We start from the raw sequence: 21,047 nt of genomic DNA on the forward strand, positions 1-21,047 counted from the left end.
TTGTTGCGCCAACAAGAAATACACTAATACAATGTTAAGAGGCAAGCTCGGTTATTTGGCCAAGTGTATCCTCAATTACAGCCGCAAACTGCACGCACTTGAGCGACACCCAAGTCTCTTATGTGATCAACCTCCTTAAGCGGTTCATTATAAATGCAGTACGATCTCGTAAGTGTGTTCATTTTTCTGATAAATCGTATTACATGGCATTTATCAGAGTTTAAGCTGATACCATTCAACCTGCACCATGAAACGAGCCTATCCAGATCCCTATGCAACAAAAGCGCCTCCTCAACCGAATCAACCTTCCTAAATTATTTTAAATCATCAGCGTACATGTAGAATTTTGAGTTTGCAAAACACTTGCCAATATCATTGACAATATGAAAAGCAAGGTACCCAGAAAATGCAGTAAAGGGCTTTGATCTGTAACCACCAGCCACAACCATAATTTGTCGACTCGTAAGGTGACCTGCACCAATTTAAGAAGATGCCGGCTATTCCCAAAGATGCTAGTTTGTGCAACAGCCGTTCGTGATTGACCCTGTCGAAGGCCTTGCTGAATTCAGTGTATATCACACCGAAAGACTGCCCATGATCGCCTCCCTCAGCAAGGTCTCCGACGACAGGACACCAGATTAGTCGCGGTGGAACGAGCCTCAATGAAACCATGCTGTTCCGGTACAATAATTTGGTTTAGGTGCCAAGATAATAAAGGACACAATAGTTTCTCAAAAACTTTGGCAAATACCGAAATAATTGATGCTGGTCTATAGTTTTTTACAGAACGTTTATCGCCGGTTTTGTACAGAGGTATAATCAAAGCTTCCTTCTGAGCCGTTGGAAATACTCTAGAACAAAGGGACTTATTATTATAAGGCTTAAAACTAATGCCAGTACTCGAGCAAGTCTAGTTGCGAATACGGATGGTATTCCATCCAAGCCAGCGCCCTTTGTCGGGTTGAGTCTTTTTAAAACCCTAAATATCGATGATCTTTAGTGACTGAGATGCTTAATATATAGCTGTAGACGGGGGGAACAAATATCTCATCAGGGATAGATATTTTTTCAGTGTTGTAAATCGAGGAGAATTGGGAAGCAAAAAGATCGCAGATGTCAGAACCGATATTGGCTAATTCAGTATCAGAAGGCACTCTCGCGGCACAGGCACTACTGCCGCCTCGTTTATGCTTTACAAAACTCCAAATCAATGTGGTATTCGATATTAGAGAAGATTCCAACCGCCTCAGATAAGTTTTATAATTTAGGTTGTGTAATTCTGCACATCTGTTCCGAAGTAACTCAAAGCATAACAAATCGCGGGAGTTGCAATATTTGCGGTGTTTAGTTCTATACTTAAACTTTCTTTGGTCGTCTTAATTAATGCAGTTGAAAACCAGACATAATATTTTTTTCTATTGCAGGGATTAGACTTAGGTACATGTTTTATGATTACAGACCTTAGCCACCATCCACCACCACCATCTCGTCTACGCTTCCACTTCGCGAAAATTCGTCTTCCCACGATATGTTGCCAAGATCTGCAACTATTTTTGTGTAATCAGCCATGTGAAAAATTTAGGCTCTCCGTTGGATTGGAGATTTGAATGTCGATCAAGTGTGATGCAAAATTCAATAGGAGGATGCAGAGGGTCAATTGCTGATAATGGGTCGGCACAAACGTTAATACTGGAGACATTCAAGGAACTCATTATAACATCTAGTAGCCTGTATTTATTGATAAAGCATGGATTGTATTGGTTCAGATTATTGAGTGCCATAAAATCTACAAGCGAGCTATTGAGCTGGCAGATTGAAGTTTCAGGTTTAATTGTGAGACTATTGGACTTAATCCAATTTAAACTACTCAGATTGAAATCACCTAGTATGAGAGTTTCTCCGGTGAAATTTTCTAAGTTGTTATTTGCGTTCTGTTCTCCCTATCATTTCTCTACTCTTGTGACCGTGACTAATCGATATTTCGGTGAGGAGTTGCGATAAACAGATTTCGACCCTTAACGCATATTGACTAACAGGTTCATTTGAGTGCTGTTTGTACTCTTATATAGAAGGTCTGTCAATAGATGAGCGTAATGCTTCCGCTCGCTGAATTGTGTTTTCAAAAATTCTTTGAGTTATGGCCAATTTAAAAATTCTTAAATTGAACAAGCTACTTGGGCTTTTACCTTGTAATCGGCAAAGTATATATTTAAATAATATATCTTTTTGGGTTCTGTGGCTAGGTCATAGGCGTTACTACAGTTTACCAGAAACGAGTTTAGGGTTTTTCTGGAACCATCGTATGGTTTTATGAATTTTATTTATTTATTTATTTAAACTTTATTACACAACTCCAAAAAAAAAAAACAACAAAACAACACATCAAGATAACACGTTGCGCAAAAGGCGGACTTTTAATAAAGGCGGAATTTTAATAAAGTTGAAAGATCTAATTCTATCTTAGTTGATGCGCTGGTACCAATTTTTTTCTTGGACCTAGTAACAGGTCCAGATGGAAGTGATTCTATAAGAGGAGTACAAGTAGCACCTTCCTGTTCAGTTGTTAAATATATATCTGAGTTTTCTAATTTTGGACTCGGAGCTCTGCTGGTTGCCATTTTTATTTATATAATATGTACAGAAGTGTCCTTATATTATAATTAACAATAATTATTATAAGCAGTTGATAATAAAATGATTCGCAATGACCAAATTACAAAAATGAATTCGACTTACAGTAATGCAGCTAGAGCGATAGCGATGCGATTCATTTCCGTTCGTCCCACACGTCGTCTTGCGTATCGTGTTTCCTTCGAGCGTTGCGTCGACCGGTTATCGGTTATTGCGTCGATAGGCCACAGGTTCGATTGTTGCATAAGGTGTACACTGATGATTTATATTTATAATAGGGGTTAAACTTCATAAAATCAGGGTTGTCACACAATTTTAGCGTCCTTGGAACTCGTTCAACTCGCGCACTTTTAAGATATGAATTCAATATTGAATTTTATTTAAACTTTAAAATGGAGAGACGTTTTTCCTGGGACCTGTCAGATCCTTTTTCGGCTGCCACCAATATTAGAAGCCTCAAGGCGAGTCTCTTAAAAAAAGGAAACAAGATTTTATTTTAAAGAACACGTCTAGCGCGGATGGAAGATGAGAATGAGACTAACTGTGGCGGATAAGTAACAACACCTGCTAAAGGATAAAAGTACTAAATAGGTAGAATAGGCTGAATAGGGAATAAAATTAACTGATCAGGGTTATAACAGTTCGCTATAAAATGTTCCAATTATGTTTTTAACGGGAGGTGGGATATAAATCATTACTAGTCCTGAGTTCCACCCTAACCCAGCGATCCCATCGGACACAATCGGACTTACTCTCATATAAGCAATAGGATTTGAATCGCTTGGCCACATCGAATAGAACACCACCACCCATTTTTTTTTTTTTTTTTTTGTTGTGGAACCCGCTACTTTCCCGATCCTGCCTGTAGATACTGTACCGGTCGTCGAACAACTCATTATCAAATACGCTGCTGTTAAGCCATGTCTCTTTAAAAACGATCACATCATTTTCATACTGGGTGAACCGATTTTGTTGATTCTTTTTTTAATCGAAAGCTGGTACTTGTCATATAGTCCCGTTTAAATTTTATTGAGATTTGATGTATTTTTTACGAGCTATTTCTAACAATGCTCATTTACTTGACCATTGTTTCGTTGAATGTCCATGTACTCGAAGTCAGTTTTTTTATCGTTTGCGAGCAAATATAATTACTTTTGTACAACCCTATTTAAATGTAAAATTTTTGAATATACTGCCAACTCAATTTTCGTTTGGTTTCAGTGTTGTGTTATGTGACATAGTGTTTATTGTACATATATTTGCAAACTGTTCTATTTGTGCTTTATACGAATTCTCGTTCACTATTTATTGAACAGACAAATATTAATACGTTTTTTCCACCTTTGCCTTTAACCAGTTATGGATAACGCTATTTGATGACGTTACAAAGAACTGGTAGTCTACCTCTCGCTGTCAGCAGCAAGAGGTAGACTACCAGTACTACCAGTAGGACCTGTTTCTACTCAAATAATAAACTGCAACTTAAAGATTATGTAATATGTATGCGAATAGAAGTTCTCATAGTCATAAATATAATAGAATTCGATGGTAAAAAGAATAATGAAAAAACTTTTTACGTCGGTTACTGTCATCCGTTAAATAACTTTATCCAGAACTGGTAAAACAGGCCCTAAATGAGTGGATTGCAATGTGTATGAGGCAAATCGACATTACCGGGTTTTAGTTTGTATTAAAAAAATACAAATTTTCAACTAATAAAATTAATTAAAGGAAATATTATGTAAACAAAAACTATATAAACCCATTATGTTTTTCCCATTGGGGTACCATACAGGATTTTGTTTTTAACCAACTTAAAAAAGGAGTGTTTTTTCTTGTTGTTGTTGTTTTATTCTTATTAATAATGCGTATTTCATTGATTATTTTTTCGACTATCTACGTTATATTAATACTCGGTATCAATTGAAGTCTGGGTTTTGTTTTATTATAAGTCTTTAAGTGTTTTTTTTTTTTATCACATAAAACTAAGAGATGTGAGTGAATAAATACTACATAGTATGAAACAAACAACAAACTGAAAATTGATGTGAATATATTTTATTAGCACAGATACATGCCAACCATATAAGGAAACATTAATATATCTTAATTCTAATTATCATTTAATTAAATAATAGATCACATATATTTTTGATATAAATAAAGTAAACAAAGGCCTCCTACGGTACTCAAAACATATAGGTTTTAATAACATCATTACATAATCAGTTAACACTTACACACTAAGCTCGTGGGCGTTTTTAAAATTAATGAGTCTTAGGTCTTGTTTCGCTGGTTACAATTAACACTATTCGATTTATGATTATATTATGAAAGAATTTTCTTACAATCCGCTTAAATTCCGCTATTTATTTTATTCGCTATTTTGATTAATTGCCTATTTTGCCACCTGCGGGGTTAAAGTCTATCTGTTATTTGAGTGACCGGAGATAAGTTCCTTGAAAGTCTGTGTCAAGGTTAAGTTTATCTCACACGTAAGTCCAGAATAGGCTTTATCAACAGGGCATAATAAATATTTATAAGGACACTTCAAGTAATTTACTACAAACTTTTGATTCTCAGGTTTTACTCAGATTTTTTACCAAAACTTTAACCCCCTTATCACCCCCCCCCCCCTTTGGTTTTATACAGAGACGGCTCATATCATTTTCTGATGGAGGGTTCACAAAAAATATACGAAAAACTAGACCTTACCATTGATTTACTTGTATAGAAAATCTATTCCATCCATGCAGATTCACTACTACTGCAGGCGCCAGCTCCAAACACCAGACACGGCAAACAAATCATTTATTGCTTTCTTCACACCCACACAACCAAAGGGTTTTGAAATATTGTTCAAATTTAAAAACACGCTTCAGCCTATAATATCCCACTACTTTGCATAGGCCTATTTCCCCGTGTAGGAGAAGGATCAGAGCTTAATCCACCACGCTGCTCCAATGCGGGTTGGTGGATATACATAGTCTGTTCAAAAAGAATCGCGAATATCGATTTTCTACGGGCTACGTATATTTGATTTTTGATTTTTTTTGTAGCGTTACGTTGGTACTCAAGTCCCATACTTATGCTAACAAGGTCGGCCATTTTGAATGTTAAGTTAAATTTTGACAGCTGTTTTGCTTGGGTGTGTTTTGGCTCGTCTTCGACTTTTGCCTATTCCCAAAAATAGATAAAAGAATCTGTATTAAATATTGTGTGAAAAACAAAATAAAGTGAGCGGACGCATTCCGAATACTGACTGTGGCATATGGTGAAGCTACCTTGGACCAAAGCAACGTTTATCGGTGATACAAAATGTTCTCAGAGGGTCGAGAAGATGTGAACGACGAACATCGTGAGGACGCCCGAGCATGTCAACAACAGACGAAACCATTGATAAAGTGAAGAAAATATTATTGCCCAATCGTTGAATCACCGTTAGAGGAGTGGTGAAGACCTATTGGCACGAGTCATTCGATTGTAACTAATGATGCATGAGTCAGGTCGCCGCGAAATTCGTGCAAAATTGCTCAATTTCGTCCAAAAACAGCATCGCGTTAACATTGCTCAGGAGATGTTGGACTCTGTCCGTGACGACTCAAATGTGCTCCAAAGGTTGACTGGTAACGAATCATGGGTTTATGATTATGACGTGGAAACCAAAGTTCAATCATCCCAATGGAAACTGCCGCATGAGCCAAGACTGAAAAAAGCGCGCCAAGTTCGGTCGAACGTGAAGGTTTTGCTCACCGTTTTCTTCGACTGCAGAGGCGTGGTGCATCATAAGTTCTTGCTACAGGGTAGTACGGTCAATAAGGAACATTACCTGCAAATTATGCGCAATATGCGCGAAGCGATCCGCCAGAAACACCCGATTTGTGAAAGAACAAAAACTGGCTTTCGCACCGTGATAACGCCCCTGCGTAACATCGTTGCTTGTACACGAATATTTGTACAAAACAGTAATGGTCCCACAGCCACCGTATTCTCCAGTCCTGGCTCCATATAACTTTTTCCTGTTCCTGAAACTGAAACTCCCACGAAAGGATGACGCTACGGCACGTGAGGAGAAAAAGACGGCATCGAAGGAGGAGCTGAACAAGATCACGAAAAATGATTTTTTTAAGTGCTTCGAGGATCGGAAAAAAGCGTTGGCACAATTGCATTATATCCAAGGGGGATTACTTTGAAGGAGACAAAATATATATTCATGAATAAATAAATACTTTTTGAAAAAATACAAAATTCGCGATACTTTTTGAACAGACCTCGTATACCATAGCTATATATAGCTGGTCTGTCGCGACTTGGCGGATATATTCCCTACTACGAGTAACGATCGCTATTAGGTGTACATGATAACAACCGGAACCGACGGCTTAACGTGCTCTCCGAGGCACGGTGGGATGACCCACAAGGACTGCTCAAACATCTAGACCACGGCAAACACCTGTATGGCCAATACAAATGTATGTCATGTGCGAAGATCGAACCCACAACCGCCAGCGCAACCAGCACAATTCATGGCTGTTTAAAAACATGCGTAAAAGATTTAGTTTTCGTACTACATCTTTGAGTCAGTAGTTAATACAGTTTCAGTTCGAGGCACATTTTGAGTCTTTTCACATTTTTTTATAAAAGATACACTGTACTGTTCTATTTTTACCACAAAATGTCGCGCACAAATTATTTTTAATACTTGTTTAAAAGAAAAACTACTAAAGTTCCCCCTCTTTAGAGCCTCATATGATTAATGGAAGACTCCCTATAATTATCTAACAGATAAAGTTAGGGTTGATGTTGAAAAAGAAGAATATGTCATAAATTTTTATTGGATACTGTCAAACTTCAGATAGCATTATTAGAAACCAGCGAAACAAGCTATTATTAATTAACGCAAATGTAAGTAACAAAATATGCGTATTGAATGTATTCATACATTTTTTATAAATTTAGGAATTGTTGATTACAAAGCAAATTTTAAAAAGCATTTAGCTAAGATTAAAAATAGGGATTTTAGAACAGGACATATTGTTTCTAATTGTGAAGGCCTTACACATAGGTAAATAGGTTTCAATATGTACATAAGTTTATTAAAAAAAACCTTGAAAGTTAGATTCCCTTAATAATCACAACATTTAAGCTTACAGTCGTTGGTACTTACCACTTAAAGAAGAACTTCAACTTGACTTTGAAGTAGATAACTAACGATAAAATAACATAAACTTTAAAGTATATAAACTAAAATATCACGGAACACAATTTAATAAAAATCTATGACCCATTTATTTAAGTTGCACAAAATGTAAACAAATAAAAATCAACTACGCATTTTTTTTAAAGTCAAATAACGAAATTTGATCTAAAATTTCTGTTTCATACTTCAAGCTTTTAAATGTTTATATTTTGTTCAAACTGTAAGGAAATGGAGTTTAATATATTTTCCTTCAGTTGGAATCAGAATCCATATGAGTCCTGTAATTACGGCGAGCTTTTTTCACTCGCTGCCTGAACTTATGTGCTTGATACTCAGGATCGTCTGACACATCATCAGGTTGCTGATACCTTGAACTACTACCAGCCACAGTACCAACTCCACTATCTGGAGTCCGAGTATTTGGGGCGAGCCATAAACTACTTTCCGTGCTACAACTGCTTTCCAATTCACTTTCATTGGTCTCATTCATGAGCCTCGCTACCGTCCAGTTGTAGCCAACCTTTGGTGATAGCCTTGTTGTTACTGATGATGTCGCTTCAGTGGATTCTTTGGGTGGCGGTGACTCACTCGAGTCGGAATGGAGGTTGAGTCGTCCATTTCTTCTGACGCGCCTTAAATTAATTCTCAGCCGACTTTCGGGGGGTGGAGACGAATTATTGCTCTCGGATCCTGGTGGTTCCACTCTTAATGAATCGCTTAGAGAATCTCGCGAACCGTTTATAGGGGTTGGTACGATGCTAACTAGATTAGTAGGAATGCCCTGGTTACCGTTTTGGTTCCTGGGCGAAATTGGTCGACTGCTCACTGACTGATCGTCATCAGAATCCACCTCGGCTATTCGAAAAAGCGCTGAATTGTTTTGGCCCCTATATCCTAAAAATTCAAAATATTTTCGTAATAAAGATATTAAGTCATATAAAACTACAAATAAAAGTTCTTGCACAATAGTAACATTAGAATATGTTCAATTTTAAGTCGTTACGAGTTAATTTTTATTTTTTTATTTTTTGGTTTATAATATAAATCATAAATATTTCGCAATACTAAAATAAGTAATCGTACCTGTACTTGTGCTAGGTAAAGCTAAATTATCTTCGTAATTGTCGAAATTTGAAAAATTATTGTTATCACTACTGTCTTGAGCCATTACATTACCTAGAAAAATGGTTATAACAGTTTAAATTTTGTATTATATATAGTATTTAATCTAATTTTAAAACATTTATATTCTTACCGTTACTTCTTAAATTCATAACTTTCCTATAACTAGTGACTTTGTTTTTCCTTTTCGTACTTCTCGTGATGTTCATTCTTCTCCTAACTGGCCGGATGATCTAAAATTTTAATTTATTCTCTTATTATGTCATTTTTTTTTAATTTTGCAATTAGATAAATGAAATGATAAATTCATGTATTCCTAGAAAAGACAGAAGAAACAAAGAACAATAAAAAAAAGATACTGATAGAATGTATAAAAGTGAAACTACGGACGAATCGATAAATTCGTTCCGGGAACGTTCGGGGAAATAACAAAGTATCTTCTCGTCAAAGGTGTCAAGCACAGTGTGTTGTCAGTGATGATCTACGGCGCTGAGAGTTGTCTTTTACCATTATCTTTTTCCATAGGCTTAAGGTCACTCAGCGACCGATGGAGAGAGCTATGCTTGGTATTTTTTGCGTAACAGAATCCGGGAAGATGAAATTCGTAAACGAAGGAAAGTCACCGCTATAGCTCTCAAAATTTGCCAGTTAAAGTGGCAACGGGACAGGCCATATTGCAAGGAGAACCGATAACCGATGGGGAAGGTTCTCGAATGGCGACCACGTTTCGGCAAAAAGAGAACAGGCCGCCTTCCAATCGGGGGGACTGCCGACTTAAAGAAGACAGCGGGAAGCTGCTGGATTAAGAAGAGGCAGGGTTAAGAAGTGGCGAACATAAAGGGAGATCATCGCTCAGCAGTGTACTATTAAAGGCTCACGAATGAAAGTAGAAACTACCTCTCTATTATTGAACGTCATTTCGACACGTTTAGACACAACATCATTCATCATTACAGCCTATGCAGTCTATTGCTGGACATAGGCCTTCACAAGTTTACGCCAAAAATAACCTGAACTCATGTGTTTTGCCCATAGTCACCACGCTGGGCAGGCGCGTTGGTGACCGCAGTATTGGCTTTGTCGCACCGAAGACGCTGCTGCCCGTCTTCGGCATGTGTATTTCAAAGCCAGCAGTTAGATGGTTATCCCGCCACCGGTCGGCTTTTTAAATTCCAAGGCGGTAGCGGAACTGTGTTATCCCTTAATCGCCACTTACGACACCCACGGGAAGAGAGGGGGTGCTATATTCTTTAGTACCGTAGCCACGCAGTAACACAACACAGACATAATATAGAAGAAATGAATAACAAGAAGGGGTAAGTAGAGGCCACTCACCCTGCCGGAGCGCCTGTGGCCACACCGCGCCGGCTCGTCGGAGTCGGTGTGCCCGCTGGAGGGCGGTGCGCGGCGCGGCGCGCGGCGGGGCGCGGGGCGGCGCGGGCCGCGCGCGCGCGAGCCCTTCGCGCTCGCCCGGCGCACGCACGCGCGCGGCTGCTTGCTCCTCCTGCAGGGCCACGGGGCTCGTCCAGCGATCACGCGATGTCTTTTGAAACCTTAACCCCTACCTCACTTTTTTTTTTTTTTACAAGTCATATACATCCACGGGCTTATAAACCCATGTCCTTTTTTATTCTAAATACATGCAATTTTTATTTTTTATTTTTTTTTTCTATTTCAAGGTAGGCGTTACTAAACCCCTACCTCACTGATATGTGGTGAGATTTTATACCACATCTTAACACAAAAATAACGTCTATTTTTTTTTTTTTTTGTAAAATGTATATTGAAATTTTCAGTAAATTATGTTCGAAAACAGATATAATCTGATTAAATTTTGGAAAATTAAATATGAACGAGTTTATGACAAACATTAAGGTTGTGAGGTGTTTGTTAGTTCCCTTTTTTTAACACAAAACCACTTGAGAACTATATATTAGTAGAGATAGAGTATTACATAGGTGTGATAACTTGTAAGGTTGTGTTGCTTAACAAGTCGGGCTGTTCCAGATATTAATATATAGGTACGATACCGTCGGCTAGTAAATTTACGTCTTTAATTCTGTTTCTGTAATGTCGACCATCTTTAACCAAGCTTTTTCCACCCTTTAACGCCCATGGCGTTATTCCATTAAATATTTATCTTAATTAGAGCGATGCCTTGCATCTGAAGATACTTTGAAATTTTATTGTTATCTGTTTACAACGTTATTCCATTTAATTGCGATACAGAATCGATATTATAACCTAAATATGCAATCTAATCCCTACCCCTATACCTATACCCTAAAGCTTTAATAAAATTAAATAGTTGATAATCTATACAAATAAATAAAATTGGGAGTGCCTGTTTGTAATATTAAAATAACAGCTTTTCACTAAATGCTCTCAGCTTTATACCAAAATTACATTTTTTACAATTTTTGTCTGTCTGACTGTCTATCTGATTGTTCCGGCTAATCTCTGAAACGGATGGACCGATTTTGACGGGACTTACACTGGCAGATATCTGATGTAATAAGGAGTAACTTAGGCTACTTTTATTTTAGAAATTTATTTATTTTATAACACTGCATAAAAATTAAAAAATAAATAAACTTTTTGTTAAATTCCACGCGGATGAAGTCGCAGGCACAGCTAGTTATTATTTAAAAAATTACCGTCTTGTGTAGGTTAGTGTCGTGTCAATGACCTTTACCTTTTTTACCTTCTTTCTTCTTTTTTCTCTTTCTTTGTCTTTTTTATAGTTACATAGTAATGAGCTGTACTAACTAGTGCTTAATTTTGTTCACGTACAATTTCTGCTAAGGTTCTCCTCTATGATACTCTATATGGAAACTACTGGACTTATTTTAACAAAATTTTGCACAGATATGTAGCTTTCTCCAGTTTTGATTAATGCCGACGAGTGAAACCGCAGGGCACAGTTAGTAAAACTATTATAAAAAAATGTATAAATAAAGTTTAAATCACCTAAGAGGACCATGTTTCTGAGACCGGACGCTCTTTGGATACCTAGATGCGACAAGACGCGCCAATCGATTTTGACACCGCTGACTTCGACTTCCGTTTGGAGTTACTGAAAAATGTTGTTACTTAAAAAAATTAAAAAAAAAACTACTACAAGCTATGTTTACAGCATAATTCACATTAACAAAAAAAATCATATTATTACTAAAACAAATGTTATGATTTACAATTTTCAATAACTAGAAATTTGTGCCTCCTGTGAAAAGTGATAAGTTCGAGTTATAGTTATGTATTTTTTTTAAAGTGATATAACTCTTAAAAAATTCGTGATTATCGATATTTGTCAACCCTGTGTCCTGTTTGTCAAACCCTGTTTGTCAACCTTGTGTGTCCCTTTGTTTATAGTCAATCACTCAATAACTCTAAATATTCATCAATATTTTTGTGTATTGTGACTTAAATGCAATTGTATTGAATTTCACATTTAATTTAATGTACATTTTTCGTATATATAATTCAATTTTTCAAATTTCAACTGTCGTAAACTGTACTAGTTTAATTCAGGTAAATTATGTGAAAAGACGAGTGAGTGACAATGGGTGTCTTTTATCATATAATTTAAACATTTAATAATTGTGAAAAAAGGGCACAAATCAAGTATTTTTTAAACTATATTTAAAAGAAATATTTGCTATAAATAACTAAAACACATCTTGAAAGAGAATGTTTTAGTCAACAAAAGATATTCCAGTTGAAACTAGCCGACTCAGTTCACGAATAAGAATATTTTGAAATCTGCAAAGTGATAATTTTTTGTATCACTAATCACAGGAGGCACAGAAGTAATGCTTAGTTTTGTATGCAATACTTTGAACTTTCTAGTTAATTGAAGCCTTTCTTTCTACTAGCATTAACACCACATCAATCACCACCACACGCCATCTCATCTAAGTTTATTATTAAATATTTACAAATTACGCTAGTGCGTGTGAGTGTGACAAAAATATTTCAATTTTTACACGACTCGCTCCTCCCTTTTACTAGCACTATTACGTCATAGGTCACTCACTACCAGACGCTTCTTATATTCATATAGCTTATTTTAGTTTCCTAATTTACCTCTCTTGGGTGGTAATGGTAGGAAATCAACAACAATGTGATCGCTGTCACTGGAGTCAGAAACATTTCCGTGTACCGAGCCCGAGCTGGACCCGTCCAATGAGTCCGTTTCTTCAGCGAGACACTCGAGCTCACGTTGAACCAACGAATCGAAAAACGCCATCATGCGTGGATCTTCACTCGTTGATTGTTCAGCGTAGTTATGTGACAGATACTATTGTAAGAAAAAAATTAATTAAAAAGACATATATCAACAGACATACTAGGAGTCATACATAGGCCATAATGCAATCTATATTAGAGGGTATTTTTTAAAGTTGTCATCTCCAAATTTAAACTTTTCGAACGAATTTTACCAGAAGTTTCTACTATTCAAGAATAAAACCGGTTTAATTCCTTTCGAAGTAAGTCCAATATAATGTACAAATAATTTTGACTTTGTCCTTATTTTAAAAAACATTAATTTTAATAAGTTTTTCTTGCATATGCATCTATCATTTCCCAGCGTCAAAGAATGAATAAAAGCCAATTCGGCATCATGTCTAAAAACATCGTCCGACCTGCCCGCTGTGGTGAACGAGGGACACGTAGTCCTCGTGGCTGTACATCTCGCGCGGGTTGTCGGAGCCCTGCGCCTCCTCCAGCAGCGCCCCGCGCATGCCCGGGTACTCCAGCCCCGACCAGATCTGGAACGGGTTTAACCACGGTCAACATATCATACTTACATGACTTTGTCTGCGTAGGCTTAAGTAAGTACTTCGAGTAGCTTATTAGCTTCACAATATCTATCTTTATACCAAAATTCATCAAAATTGGTTCTGCGACATAAAAATCCATTTGTTACTACCAAATGTACATTAGAAATATATTATCAATTTTTATTGTATTTATGGTTCACTGTTTTTGCGATAATGGCTTACTCATAAAAGATAGATATATGCTGTCGCTGACTTTTTTGTAGGACTAATTAAGATAAACATTTCTCTTTTACATTATATACGTGTAAACTCTACAGTTTTTGCAGCGTACGCCAGAATAGCTCGCAGATGGCAGATTTTATTCCAACATACTTGACAATTATTGATATGTTTTGGACAAATCACACACCATCTTTAAAAATTATAGCCTATGTGTTATTCTAATGTATAAGTTATATTATTGTAAACTTTCATTAAAATCCATTTGGTAGTTTTTGCGTGAAGAGGAACAAACATCCATAAATACAAACTTTGGCCTTTATAATTTATACACATACACCAAGTTTAAATTTTAAAACCTGTTTTTAAGAGGAACTCATAAGCTTGAAAAGATATAATATTAAAGTACATACTAACAAAGTTTTTATATATCTAGTTTCGTAGTTATTATGTTAAACAATACATGCAATAAAAATATATGATATAAACATTATGTTAACTATTTTGTTAATGTACCTTTATAATTTTTTCCACACCCGATGATGCGATGAGACAATAATGAGGGTTGTAACGCACTTGATTCACAATTGATCGATGACCGTACAGAACTATATGCGGCGACTCTATCGCCATATCTGAAAAACATCATCATTCATTATTTAATTACTTTACTATTAATTTAGTATGTTATATAAAAAATTAGTATAAACAGTCATCATATTAATTCTATTAGTATTGTAAGCATTATATCTTTAATATAGAAAACCCAGTATTTCAGAAAAATACCTACCATATTAAATTATGATTAAATATGGGTTTTTATTAAAATGGTGTTTGTATACAGTAGAAATATCAAAAGTTTCCCACTCATTTTTATTATAAAAATGGAGTAAAAATTGTACAATTAAAGATACAACATATTATATGCAGTAACTTAAAAATATAATAAATTATTATATTACTATCATATGACATAAAAACTAACCATAACCACCTCCCGTATCTGGTACTTTCCACATATAGAGATTAAAGTCATCCGATCCTGACAGCACAAATTGGTCACTCTTGCCAGCAAAGCAACAGCTCTTCATAGTGCACGAATTGTAATAGTCCTGGTGGTGAAACTCTGCGACGGGCTCCGGGGACTGTACTGCGTATAACACAGGTGCTAGGCGGCGCCGCAGGGCAAGGATGTGCGTTCCAGTTTGATTGAAACTAACGCTCATACTGTTCTGACAGGAGCCATTGTTGCCCACATAGCGGATTACTGGACTAAATAGAATAATAGAACGATTTTTTAAAATAATTTTTTTGTTATTGAAATATAATTATTCATTATATATTATAATATTAACTCCTAGCAACTTATAAAACTATTTTATATTTATTACACCCATGTACACTTTATACTAAAAAAATATTTTTCTTTAAGTCAGTTTTTTAATGGAGTCAATTTTTAATGTTTGAATGGCGAATTTTCAAAATTATTATTATTATTATTCTTGAAATGGCTATTTTCAAAATTAAAATTGGCTACGTAAGTGACATAAAAGCCAAGCACGGAACTCTACTCATCGACTAGAAGCAGAAGTCACAGTAACCGAAAACGGCAAGGATGTCTAAATTATTTGTTGCACTGCTTATTGTATAGGTACTTATGTATTTTCTTTACATTCAATTTATTTATTTATAATGTTGCTCTAATATAGTACGCACTAATACATATACAATAAAGAGCACAAAGAAAGATAGAAATCTAGTATTACCTCAACAAAATAAATATAATACTTACTGTTTAGGTGACCTTAAGTCCCACAGAGCGACACCATCTCTCGCATTAGCAGAGACTAGCATACCAACTTGCTGTGGGTGGAACATTACTCCATGAAATACTTTCCGACTTCTTGCTATAACTAATGACTCTGAAAATATAAATTTGATGAATTGTTATTGTTACAATTTTTTTTGCTTTTGATACTTAATAATAATTATTTACACATTTACATTTACTAATATAAGGTATAGTTCGCGTCATGTAAAAAGAACGCTGAAAGAAACTGGAGGGGGTGCGTTTGCGCATGGGTATACTCGCGCACAAGTACTACTGTTTTATTTTTTAATTAGGCTTCCACTCGCGGCTTCGTATAATGGTTATTGGTAGGTACATTAAAAAATACTAGAAATACCAGTGCGAATTATTCGGACCAAATAAGTATAATAATTATCACTTTACAAAATCACAATTTTTTTTTAAACAAAAGCAATAACAAATTTTTTTAGTTATTGAAATGTCGTATTCAAAAATAATTATTATCTGTACTCTCGATATTCGTATCTTAATAGTTTTTATGTGTTTAAAATGATAAATTGATAATTGTTTTTTAGTGAAATAAATAGTAAATGGAGAATTTTGTAATTTAAAACTTTTGTGCGCGATAATAATTTGAGTCGACGTCGAACTGTCAACCGCTGTCAACCAATAGCACACCGGCAAGCATGCGACAGTGATAAACACTCCCGTCCCCCTACCCGTACCACCAAATAGACCGATAAATCGCTTCTGCGCAGCTTCAAGGCCAGCGTTCTTTTTACATGACGCGAACTATATATGGTATTCACCGAAAATTGTTTTAAAGTTATAGGAATCTAAATAAATATTATATGAATTAAAAAATTAATAAGAAGGTACTAACAATACTTCATACTTTATAAGTTACATACATTATAAAAATAATGTAAGCCATAAATATATTTAGTTTAACTTAACAGCGCTTTGTTAAATAATTATATAGTTTCTCTTTTAAGACAACTTAAAATCAACAGCAAATAAAATTCACAGATTACAAATACATAGATTAGAAATTTACCATGTACAGATTGCCTAGTATCAAACAGTAGTAATCTTCCATCATTGCCAGCGGTAGTCACAACACGCTCATTAAATGGGTCTATGCTAAGACTACAAACTGCCCTTTGATGCTGTAGAACTTCTAGTGGACGTTTACTCTCTAAATCATGCACTATAGCCTGTGAAACAATATTATCGATTTCATAATTGAAAGCTACAAAAAAAGACTGTAAATCTGTTTATTTAAATTGTGTATGTATGTATGTATTTGTGGGAATTTTAATTGGTAGTTTTTAAGGTTCTGTACCCAAAGAGTAAAAACGGGACCCTATTACTGAGACTTCCCCGTCCTGTCTGTCTGTCACCAGGCTGTACCTCAAGAACTGTGATAGCTAGACAGTTGAAATTTTTACAAATTATGTATTCCTGTTGCCGCCATAACAACAAATACTAAAAACAAAATAAAATAAATGTTTAAGGAGGGCTTCCATACAAAAACCATCATTTTTTGCCTATTTTTGCTCAATATTAATAAATTTTAACAGGTAGGCACTTAAAACATTCACAAAATACTTAATTGTATATTTACTTTAATAATAAATAATAAAATAAAAATAAAAAAAAAACAATTAGACAAAAATTTTTGCGTAAAATAGTCAATTGCACGGAACCCTTAGTGCGCGAGTCTTACTAGCACTTGGCCGGATGTTGTTTTTGTTACTTATTGAATATTATAATTATACTAGCTGACCCAGCAAACGTTTTTTGGCATATATTATTAACCCCCTTAATCTCCCCCTTGTAACTTAGGGGGATGAAAAATAGATGTTCTTCGATTCTCAAACCTACCCAAGCACACAAAATTTCATGAGAATCATTAAAGCTGTTTCGGAGGAGTTTAACTACAAACACCGCGACACAAGAATTTTACATATTAGATTATATTGCCTTCTTCACATAATTATGGCTATGTTATATGACTTTTTGGTTGTATAATAAAGTATATTGTATTGTACTGTTATCATACTGTTGTACAGAAACAGTACACATAAATATAACTTACAACATCATCATTTCCTCCTGAATATATTTTCTGATTGTCTGAAGTGATACCCAAGCAGAATATGTTCGATTGATGTAAAGCTTTCATGGGTTCAGGTTTTCCATATCCTAATATAGCCTGACCAAACTGCCACAACATCACCCTCCTGTCATCTCCACCTAAGTACACATAAGTTAATTAGTGTTAACTAGCGACCCGCCCCGGCTTTGCACAGGTGCAATGTTGATACTAAATATAAGATATAAAATAAATATATGCACAAAAAAATGTGTTAATTTATGACATCACATTAAAAACTATCAGTGTTCCTCTACTATATTATGCATGTATTTTATATATAAAACTTCCTTTGGAATCACTCTATTTACTAAAGAAAACCGCATCAAAATCCGTTGCGTAGTTTTAAAGGTCTAAGCATACAAACAGCGGGAAGCAATTTTGTTTTATACTATGTAGTGATAGTGATGATTATATTTACCAATTTTTGTTTCGATTATTTATATTAAGACAAATGATATTCAATGCAAAATATTAATGGAAAAAATAATATGAACACTTGTTCATATTATTTTTTAATAATTCTCATCTTTATATATTTTGTAGCATGTACTAACAACAGTGTTTATTTAGTTGTAATTATATGTATTAAATGTTGATGTTTTTAAAAACAGTCCTTAAAATATTATCAATTTATTCTTGACGATTAGCAGGAAAGTGGACATAGGGTGCCAATCAAACCACCAATTGCAAATTCATGCGACGTTTCGATCCTTTATTGGACCATCATCAGGCATCTATAAAATATAAAATCATTGAAGAAAGCTGTATACATAAACCAATCCACAACAACAACCAAATAAAAAGAAACCAAATCCTCAGTACCTTTACATACGGTAGTCAAAAGACATCTCCCCGTCAAAGTTCTTTAAGTAAGATTCTAAATTCCAATACATTATATATTATTTTTTTATATTTAAGTTATATTCGAAACTGTAATCTCTAAATTTTGAAAATTTAAACTACAACATTTGAATTTAATAGGTAACAATATGCACACTTTTAAGTTATTAAGTTTTTGATTTTACAATTTCAAGGCATCAAATTCTCCGAACTTGACTATTGAACTGCATCTAAAACACCAATCATATATGTACACACAAAACCATCAAAGACTGACAATATCTGCACAACGATCAACAACCAACATTTTATATTACCTTTACATATGTTAATTAACTTTATAATTTTTTTCCTCCTATTTTGGTTCCTTTAATTTATATTATTTCTACTCACATGTATTTTTCTTCAATTTTATATATTAATTTTTATTATTCATTATTTAAATTGTTAAGATTTAAAAAATATTAGTCATTTCTTATCAAATTGTCATTAAAATTATGTCATTTAAAATTGGCTAGTTACAAAAAACATATAAACAAAACGTTTAAATGACATAATTTTAATGACAATTTGATAAGAAATGACTAATATTTTTTAAATCTTAACAATTTAAATAATGAATAATAAAAATTAATATATAAAATTGAAGAAAAATACATGTGAGTAGAAATAATATAAATTAAAGGAACCAAAATAGGAGGAAAAAAATTATAAAGTTAATTAACATATGTAAAGGTAATATAAAATGTTGGTTGTTGATCGTTGTGCAGATATTGTCAGTCTTTGATGGTTTTGTGTGTACATATATGATTGGTGTTTTAGATGCAGTTCAATAGTCAAGTTCGGAGAATTTGATGCCTTGAAATTGTAAAATCAAAAACTTAATAACTTAAAAGTGTGCATATTGTTACCTATTAAATTCAAATGTTGTAGTTTAAATTTTCAAAATTTAGAGATTACAGTTTCGAATATAACTTAAATATAAAAAAATAATATATAATGTATTGGAATTTAGAATCTTACTTAAAGAACTTTGACGGGGAGATGTCTTTTGACTACCGTATGTAAAGGTACTGAGGATTTGGTTTCTTTTTGTTTGGTTGTTGTTGTGGATTGGTTTATGTATACAGCTTTCTTCAATGATTTTATATTTTATAGATGCCTGATGATGGTCCAATAAAGGATCGAAACGTCGCATGAATTTGCAATTGGTGGTTTGATTGGCACCCTATGTCCACTTTCCTGCTAATCGTCAAGAATATTTATAATAAATGGACACAACGATGAATAATGAAAAATTATCAATTTATTATATAGTCTGTTATTTCACTTGCAGCTTTTAAGGATTTTTTAATTTGTAACAAATTTTTAAAAGTTTTGTGTAGAAAATAGTTATTTGTTCAGAAACAAAAAAAAAACTGACTTAAATACATCAACCAGTATACAACGCAGGTAACCAAATAATAGTCAAGTAAATATTCGGTATCAGAGATAGCTTGAAAATTACTTTTCAGATTTTGTTCAAATTTAAATAAGACCACATAACAAGCACCAGTTCTTTTAATGTATTAGTAATAGCTATTGTGCTGCTAGAATAAGTTGTAATAAAATTCTACTAAGTTGTAATAAAATTTGTTTTGTAGTTACAGAATTTATTCATAAAAATCAAAGGAATCTTTGCTTCATTTCATATTTCACTTATCTCATGATCTTTCTTACTCAATAATTATATATGCATTGCAAAAAAAAATATCACACTAATTTTAAATAATAAGATGTCATGCATTTTTCAGTGCATTAAAGATATTGAATTTTAAAAATATTACTAATATTATACGACAGTACCTACTGAAATGTCATAAATATTATGTGTATTGAAATAAACATTCAAATTCAAACATTGTCAACTGTTATGCTCACACACCCACTAGGTGTTATCAGCAATGATAAGAAAAATAATAATATTTATTAGACACTATTACACAAAACATTGCCGGAAACACAATCTCAATATTACAGACAAAGTTTACGTATTCAAGCTTGCAAATATATAGTTTATATTACCTGATACGAATAATTCGCCATTGCTCGAAAATTCAATGGCATTGACACATCCATAATGGCAAACTAAATCCCGGCGATATAAGTTTTTGGCTGCATTAAGCCGTTTATTAAATAACTGCGATTTAAGATTATGTAAAAGTCCATATTCTCTTTTAGTAATATAAGGTAAAGGATTTGATATATTCGCCATGTTTAGAGCAAAACCACCATTTCCCA

The 21,047-nt window shown here is 34.3% G+C and overlaps 1 protein-coding gene across 1 annotated transcript; it reads right to left on the reverse strand.

The window, feature by feature from the left end:
- Window positions 1-8,001: 8,001 nt before the first annotated feature.
- Window positions 8,002-21,047, reverse strand: LOC123662080 (DDB1- and CUL4-associated factor 5). Its single transcript, XM_045596970.1, has 13 exons — window positions 20,832-21,047; window positions 17,868-18,025; window positions 16,824-16,983; window positions 15,749-15,878; window positions 14,942-15,228; window positions 14,473-14,591; window positions 13,600-13,725; window positions 13,040-13,253; window positions 11,924-12,029; window positions 10,289-10,457; window positions 9,087-9,186; window positions 8,915-9,007; window positions 8,002-8,725 (listed from the first exon to the last, which is right to left on the reverse strand). The coding sequence occupies exons 1-13, from the start codon at window positions 21,019-21,021 to the stop codon at window positions 8,082-8,084; spliced, it is 2,496 nt and encodes an 831-aa protein (XP_045452926.1). The 5' UTR covers window positions 21,022-21,047; the 3' UTR covers window positions 8,002-8,081.

This window comes from Melitaea cinxia, chromosome 18 (assembly GCF_905220565.1).
Source record: "Melitaea cinxia chromosome 18, ilMelCinx1.1, whole genome shotgun sequence".
In the NCBI taxonomy this organism is placed as follows: domain Eukaryota; kingdom Metazoa; phylum Arthropoda; class Insecta; order Lepidoptera; family Nymphalidae; genus Melitaea; species Melitaea cinxia.